This window comes from Nicotiana tomentosiformis, chromosome 3 (assembly GCF_000390325.3).
Source record: "Nicotiana tomentosiformis chromosome 3, ASM39032v3, whole genome shotgun sequence".
In the NCBI taxonomy this organism is placed as follows: Eukaryota; Viridiplantae; Streptophyta; class Magnoliopsida; order Solanales; family Solanaceae; genus Nicotiana; species Nicotiana tomentosiformis.
Window position 1 is genome coordinate 99,549,138 of NC_090814.1, and position 8,845 is coordinate 99,557,982.

An 8,845-nucleotide genomic window follows, 5' to 3' on the forward strand; every position below is an offset into this window, starting at 1 on the left:
AAAAATACTTGTGTATGCTTATAAATCAAATGATGATTCCTATGCACTATTTTTAAAAGTGTATATATATATATATATGATGGAAATATTGGGTATCAACAGTACGGACCTTTCCAATTTGGAGCAAATTTTCCTTTTGCTTTCTCATGATGCGGGAGAATACGTCTCAGAACGAGTTGCCTCACTTCGAATTTTCTGGGCCGCACTTTCTTGTTGTAGGCACGGGCCATTCTTTATTGGTACAACTGCCCGTGGCAAACTGCGACCATTTGCTTTTCATCAATCATAGTTAATTTTTCCAACCGGGCCTTGACCCATTCATCATCCTCGATCTCAGCTTCAACAATGATTCGAAGAGAGGGAATTTCAACTTCTGCAGGTATTACGGCTTCAGTGCCATAAACCAATAAGTAAGGCGTAGCCTCAACTGATGTGCGGACGGTTTTACGATATCCCAATAATGCGAAAGGTGGCTTTTCATGCCATTGTCTAGAACTTTGAATCATTTTCCTGAGGCTCTTCTTGATATTCTTATTTGCAGCTTCAACAGCGCCATTAGCTTTGGACCGATAAGGGGTAGAATTACGATACTAATCTTAAATTGTTCGCATACCTCCCTCATCAAGTGGCTGTTCAGATTTGCAACATTGTCTGTAATGATAGTTTTAGAAATACCAAAACGACAAATAATGTTGGAATGCACGAAGTCCACCACCGCTTTCTTGGTGACGACTTTGAAAGTGACTGCTTCAACCCGCTTTGTGAAATAATCAATGGCAGGACCCACCCATTTTTCTTGCGCTCATCAGCCCATTTTTTGTCGGCCTCTGTAGCTCGGAAACCTACGCCAAAGAACTTCTCATTAGCGGTTGAAGTAACGGGCTATATGATGCCTTGTAGAGATACCCCGAGCCCCTTTTTCTGAGCTTATACCCATGTTTAATCATTTCAGTGGCGACCATGACCAAGACATCAGATAACATAGGTTGAGGGAACGGGGGCCCTTCTTCGCATTGGTCGGCAACCACAATTTCGAAGGCTTGGTAGACAATGTGCTCACTTCTTTCTCTAGCTTCGAGACATGGGACTGAAGGGTCCTTGTAAATGGAATTTTCATCCTCCCCGTGGACAACAATTTCTTGGTTTTATGTTCAAATTTGACCATTTGATGAAGAGTGGAGGGCACAACTCCTGCAGCGTGTACTTCCTAGGAGAAAATTATATGAAGTATCCATGTCCAGAACCTGGAAAGTTACTTCAAAATCCACAGGGCCAATGGTCAAAATAAAATTAATTTCCCCTATTGTGTCTCGCTTGACACCATCAAAAGCGCGCACACAGACATTGTTTGGTCGAATTCTTTCTGATTCCAATTTCCATCCCCTGGAGCGTTGAGAGAGGGAAAATGTCGACCCCAGACCCGCCATCTAGCATGACTCTCTTCATATAATAACCTTCGCATTTGTAAATCAAGTGAAGGGCTTTGTTATGGGCGGCTCCCTCTTGGGGAAAATCATCACGACTGAAGGAAATCCTATTAACTTCGAAGAATCATTCAGCCATTCTCCCCAGTTTTCAACTGAAGTTTCAACCGGGACAGATGCCTCGTTCAATGTTTTCAGGAGTACCTTCTGATGTTCATTAGAGCTCAAAAAAAGAGATAAAAGTGAAACCTGGGAAGGATTCTTCCTGAGCTGGTCAATTATTGCATATTTTGAAGTTTTCATTTTTCGAAAAACTCTTCTGCTTCCTCAGCGCTCACAGGCTTCTTGGGTGGAAGCCGTTTATCCTTGCTCAGTTTTAACTTCTTTTGATCTTCTGGGTTGTGGTACTTCCCAGGTTGGTTCATTTCGTTCACCTCTCCCATAATCTCTTTCCCTTTGTAAGTAACCATTATTTTGCTATAATTCCAGGGGACTGCAATGGGGTCTCTCATAGGGCTCTGTGGTGCGCGGCTGACAACCACGAGATCAATCAGCCTTGGTGAAATTACCGGCCCTTGCGCCACATAAGTCTGTTATGGCACATACAACTTTGGCACATTTAGCATGACTTTCCTCTGTTCAAATCTTTTGGGAGTGTTCAACATGAGTTGTTCTTTCCTTGGGGCCCTGGGAACATAGAGAATTGTGTCCTTAGTAGGTGCTGCCCCAGTATTTGTTTCCACAGCTTTTTCTGCAACTTGAGGAGTTGGAGTGAGTTTCTTCTCATTTCTAGCTTGTTTCGCTGCCGCTTTAGGTCTTGCCTCTGAATCGGCAATGGCGATGATAGCTTTCAAACCTGGATAAAACTCTTTATCATCACAAATCATTCCAATAACCGGCCCATTATTATGAGCCGGTAATGGATTGTTAGTCACATTGGGGACTTCCTCGTCCCTCATCACCACTTGTTTTTGTTCTATCAAATTCTCAACAGCCCTCTTGAGAGTCCAACAATCCTCCATATCATGACCCTCTACCCCCGAATGATAGGCACACCTGGTACCGGGCCGGTATGATGGAGATTTCGGATTTTTCCGGTTTGGAGGCACAGGTTGCAATAGACCCATCTGGACTAATTTTGGAAACATGCTAGAGTAGGACTCACCAATAGGGTTGAAGTCGTTTCTGTTAGAAGGCTCACGGGGGTGTGTATTATGTTAGTAATTGTGTTGTGGGGGACGGGGGTTATATGGAGCTTGGTAAGGATGGTTATTTCTAGGAGATGGAGCTCGATTTTGGTTGTAGTGTTGTTGTGGTCGTGTATAAGGTTGGGCATTCATCACCGCATAGGGAGGTGGTGCCGTGGCATATGCTGCATCTTGATGGGGATAGTAGTGTTGTGGGGTTCTAGAAGGCAGGTAAGAATGATCGCTGGATCGATGGGGGCCTCTCAAACCTGAAGCCATCATGGCTCCTTCTTCCCTCTTCTTTCGATTTGCTAAAGCTCCCGAGCCGTTCTGGATGTCTTGGGAGGTGGCTCTCAAAGCAGATTGACTTATGATTCGGCCAGTTTTCAGGCCATTTTCTACCATTTCTTCGATATTTATGGCCTCTGCAAAAGGTTTGCCCATGGCAGACATCATGTTCTGAAAGTAATCAGCCTTTTGGGCCTGCAAGAAAAGATTGACCATTTCTGTCTCATCCATAGGTGGTTTCACTATGGCTGCTTGCTCACACCACTTGATATCATATTCATAGAAGCTTTCCGCGGTTTTCTTCTTGAAATTGGTCAGAGAATTCCTATCTGGAGCTATATCAACATTGTATTGAAATTGCCTGACGAAATCTCGGGCCAAGTCGTCCCATATATGCCAATGGGAGATGTCCTGGTCTACGTACCATTTTGACACAATTCCCGTCAAGCTCTCCCCGAAATAGGCCATCAAAAGCTCTTCTTTTCCACTTGCCCCTCTCAGCTGATTGCAATATCTTTTCAAATGAGTGATCGGGTCTCCGTGCCCGTCGTACTGTTCGAATTTTGGCATTTTAAAGCCAACGGACAAATGAACATGAGGAAACATGCACAGATCGAAGTAGGAGACACTCTTTTGGTCACTCTGGCCTTGCATGTTCTTCAGACTTTGTTCGAGGCTTTTTATCTTCCGAGCCATCTCTTCTTGCTCGGGGTTTCTCATGGCTCTTTCCTGTTTCATGGGAGACTCAAACTACGGGTTCTGAGGGTAAGAGTTTGGGGTAACATGAGCGGTGTCTAGCTGAAATTGCGGTACTTGAAAAGTGAAAGGTGAAGGCTCTAAGCATGGCATGGGCACTGTTGGATGTGCCGTAGTAGAGACTGGTGGTGCGGTGAATAATGTAGAAGGTACCCTTGAAAACGGTGCCTGGGGGCGAACCTTAGAAGGCATACCGATAAAATTGGCTGATATAGTGGGGTACCCAAACGGGATGAATGGGTTGGTTACGGGGATGGGGACATTGGAGGTTCCACTCGTCCTGGGAAGCAGTTCAGGAAATCCGAGGATTGTACTGGGCGGTTCTTTGCCATTATAACAAGCGTTCCACATTTCTAATATGCGGACGCTCAGCCTCCTATTTTCTTCAGCGGCTGCGGACTCTGACTGTGGAATAGCCGATATCGGACTATCCTCAGGCTCAATAATTGGTAGATGACTTTCGGAGGCCATAGGAACACTGCCTTTAGATCTCGTGAAGTAAGGATGGGAAGCCAGATTACCACAAAACCAACCACCTAAACAGGACCTTTGATATTTGCACACACAACAACCTAGTTAGTTTGAGATATTTAACAGATAAGGAATCGCATATTGGGGATGCAATGCACCTGAACAGTTAAATATTTCTAAATGTCTTTGCAACGACTGTATGTTTCATCCCGACTTTACTATCTCTTTTCTCAAATTTCGAATCCAGATTTCTTTGTCCTTCCCTTTTTGTTGTTTTCGCTCTTTTATTTTTGACTCTTTTTTCTTTCTTGTTCACTCAATTTTCCTTATTTTTCTATCTTTTTCTTTATTTTTCACTCAGATTGTCTATAGCTATGAGCGAATCCGATAGGAATTGCCTACATATCATGACGCCGCATGAATCAGATCATTACGTAGTTCAGAAAATAAATACAGAATAAAAGAAAAGAAAATTTTGGTTTTTTTCAATATTTCATTAAATAAAATCTTTTTGGGTTTTTCTATTACAAAGACTTTGGAAATACTGATGATTAAATATACAGACTCAAAACAGAAAAAACAAATAGACTTGGAAAAGATAAACAGACTTGAAAAGGTAAAATACAGACTCAAAGCCAAAAATAATAAAAAAAAACAAAAATTAGGAATACATAAGAGCCTCCAATACTACTCCGGGGGCCCGCAGTACATCAGTCGATCTCGACACGGGCCTGCATGCAATCTCTTCTTGAAGGTACTCTAAATCAACCATCACCTGACGGACAAAAGTCATCACAGAAGCAAAGAACATGGACCTAGTCATATCTTCGCATTCATTGCATTTCATTGTGACGTAATCAACTATTTCCTTAATCCTCATTCTAATGACGCCCTTTTCTTGGAGCAGGCGTCCAATTTGCTGAGACCAGGCCTCCAACACCTGCGTGGCCATATGGTTTTGGTCTTGAAATTGTTGTATGTCTTCTTCCAATTAGGAAATCAATGTATAGCAATGCTCTCTTTCAGCTTTGAAATCCTTTGTCTGTTGGACCATTTTATTTTCCAGATTAGTCAGCTTTTCCCTTAAGATCGCGACTCTTCTATCATACTTTTGCTTTAATTGTTGAACACACCTGCCCGTTCTTCTGCATTATTCACCAATTTTGCCCGAGCTTTTGCCAATTCATCATCGGCCTTTGTCAGATCAAACCCATAATCATGAACTTTCCGCCTCAGATTGCTTATGAGTCTTTCATCTTTTTCGCTTCTTATTGGGTTTTCAACGGCTATTTTCATTTTCTGAATCTGAGCTCGGAGGGCTTCATTTTCTTGGGCCAACCTTTTCTTTTCTCCTTCATCCTCGGCAACCTGTAAACTACTGTCAAATTTGAGGTTTTTGATTTGATCCTCTAGCTTGCTTATAGTGGTCTGGTATTCCTTCTCTTTAGCTAACCAAACCCACTGTTATCGCACTCCATCGGTGAATTGTTTAACATAGGGCCTTTTGGCGGGCTGTTCTGTCTCTTGATCGACTCGAACTCTCTTGCCATACCAGGATGTGTAGTTAGATTCTACTTCACCCGAGGAAAAATTCCGTACTTGAGTCTGTGGCTCCAGAAACCTACATTGGTGCCAAATCTGGCAAACCTTTTCTTCTGGGAATGCAGCTTTTGGGCATAGTTCAATAACCTGTCGGCTTAAATCTTCATCATGAGGGACCGTTTGGTATCTTCCCAATTGGCGTAGGACCCGATGCGGAGCATATGGCTGAATACTCCGAAGTCCCATCAATAAAAGGAACCACACTCCGGCAGACATTTAAATAACCTCGTTGACCAAGAGCCAACTGAAAGTTCACTCAATTCGGTTTGCGATCAAAGAACCCAAATACGCAAACCAAGCCTCAATACCCTCCAGTAACTCATGACCGTTTACCCGATTTCCGTATGCTTCAATGCAATCGAGTCTGGCCAGACCGTAGTTTATGTACCTCGGGCGATGGCAAAGATGTTCCACCAGCCACATTTGCAAAAGCAAGTTTCAACCCTCAAAGAAATTTGTCCCAGCTCGACAGGCGGTTAAGCTCGATAGATTTCTGCGAGAATCATCGGTATAAGAGTGTCGTTGGCCTTTTTGACCATAAAGTCAGCCATTCATGCAAGTCCCAGCTCTATATGTCTGTCACTCCTTGGGTATATCAGAGGGCCTAAAAATGCAACTTGAAGGCTAAACCTCTATGTGCTTCCCATTTTGTTTATTTCCCTAATGACTCAGACCAGTGTCTGGAGCCTCAAATCCCCGGGGGTCCCTATGCCAGCTGTATAAGAAGTGGAATTTGCAGAATCTTTTGGCCAAATTTTCATCTTTAACCTGCCGGCTAATGCTCAGAAGGTCCAAAAACTTATAAGGGGTTACAGGTCTTGGTGCTACTGGATATCAGTGCCTGAGATTCGCGTCAAGACCAGCATAACCTGCCATCTCCTTTAGCGTAGGGGTCAACTCAAAATCAGAGAAGTGGAATACATTGTGTGTCGGGTCCCAAAACGGTATCAAAGCTTCAATTATATCAACCCTTGGTTTAATTTTCAGAAGCCCAGTGATCCCACCTAAAGCCTTTGTCACAGAACACTTGCTCACATCCCCCAACTCATTCCACCACATATGGAGTCCCAGTGGAATCTCATCTACGACCCGAAAAGGTACATTCTCAACGATGCTCATTTTGCACACAAATTGAGGACAAAGATCAAAACCGACACATTTTCCAAAAACACAAAGTGATTAATTTTAAAAATCCAAATCAGTAAATTTCGTAACAAAAAGTTTTTTTGTTTTTGCAAATATGGCCCTTCAGCACTTGAGGAAAGTTTTTAGGGTTGTTTCTTCCAACTAAGGTTGGTTAAAGGAGAAAAGACTGACTTGGGTTTACATTGTGGCTATTCTTGTGAAAACAACCTTTCGGCGCTCCAGGAGAATGTTTTAAGGCTATTTTGACAAGAACGGCCCCGGGTGATGATCATGTTTCAAAAGGTTCTTATTTTGGTGAGTTTTGAAAAAATGAGGCCGGACCTGATAGGGGTTGCCTACGTATATCACATCCGGTGAGAATCAGAGCCGCGTAGTTCGGTCATTTTTTATGCAATAGGAAAATATGACTTATTTTGAAATGACCTTTTTTCAAACTTTCGGTAGAGTTTGAGGATTTTGTTTTTTGAATACCGGAATTTTCAGAACCGGGTATTTTTCTATCCTACCTCACTATTGGTTTTTCTTGATTTTCTTTTCCTTTTCTAGAAGCCGGACAACATACAAGACGAAGAAAATAAATGCACAAGTAGCACGTAAAATGCATCAGGATGGTCTTTTGATTTTTGGGTACACCTGTCCTAGACGGACCCAACCCGTGTGTTGAGTCCCCAAATTCAAATGCACGTGATGCAAACAACGTACCTACTAGGGATCCGGCATGAGGCTATGTCATTCTAAGTTTGAATCCTGGGTGTATTATTCTAGACATGGCTTACCCGAGCGGATAACTCGAGTTGAGAGGGGCAGCGTACCGAGAATACAGAAGCTTCACCGGCTTTGCAACTTGTCCGATCCTCGTTCTAAAATTAGGTGTATGATTCTAACAGAAAAGAAGCCACACGAAGCGCATGCTTCCCAGAAGATTTAGAAGACTCAGAGAGAAGAAGGGTGTCGTAACAGTTTTATATACAGTTCACGGCAATATCAAAGTGGTAAAAAGCGGCAATTAGCACATTAGGCCCAAACATGTAATATCAGACAATCAACAACAATCCAAGTATAAAAGTCATCTAATCTCGAATTCTGAACCCTGAACCAAAGATTCTGGGTTCGTTCCCCAGCAGAGTCGCCAGAGCTGTCTCGCCTCCTTTTTCCCGAAGGGATAGGGGATAGGGGAGTTTTTCCAATTAAAATGACATTATTCGAAATGAGATTATTTATTTAATCAGAGTCGCCACTTGGGATAATTATTATGGTGTCCCAATTCACCAGTTTATTTTAAAATCCCAAATCGAGGAGATTGACTCTATTTATGATCCGCGAACACAGAAGACCGAGTAAGGAATTCTGTTAACCAGGGAGAAGGTGTGAGGCACTCCCGAGTTCCGTGGTTTTAGCATGGTCGCTAAACAATTAATACTTGGCCTAATTATCTGACTTATTACATGTTTTATACCTATTGTGCATTTTACCTTTTGGCCACTTTTAATTATTTGCTTAACCGCTTTTAGTATTTATGGAATTTATTTGAACAAGCTACGATGTAGTACACTTATCGTTTTGGTACACATCGCAAATCGCGCCACGTGAAACGCACCCTCGATTTACAACATGTTTATTTTTATTATTATTTGAAGTTATGGTCAAGTCGCGTGAAACGCACACTTGAATTGGGGTTTACGTATCATGACTATGCCACGGGAAGCGTACCCATAGTCACGATGATTTATTATTAATTGCGCCTAAAGCAAGCTACGATGTTCGAGTCTTATTCAATTACTAGTTTTGAAATTATTGTAAAACCATGAGGTATGTATATTGTTGTGGAGGAAATGAAGTAAATTAATTATGAAAAAGTTGGCTAGCTTGTGAATGTTTATTTATTTTTTGTCCTGGGCAACAATTAGCCCATAAATACGTCGGGGAAGTCCAATTAAAGTCTTACACCAATTATGGCCCAACCTAATCTCT

The 8,845-nt window shown here is 42.3% G+C and overlaps 1 protein-coding gene across 1 annotated transcript; it reads right to left on the minus strand.

Annotated features, from left to right (window-relative positions):
- Positions 1–233: 233 nt before the first annotated feature.
- LOC138908239 (uncharacterized) lies at positions 234–1,894 on the minus strand. The gene is made up of 3 exons (XM_070198891.1): positions 1,740–1,894; positions 614–651; positions 234–559 (listed from the first exon to the last, which is right to left on the minus strand). The coding sequence occupies exons 1-3, from the start codon at positions 1,892–1,894 to the stop codon at positions 234–236; spliced, it is 519 nt and encodes a 172-aa protein (XP_070054992.1).
- Positions 1,895–8,845: the final 6,951 nt, after the last annotated feature.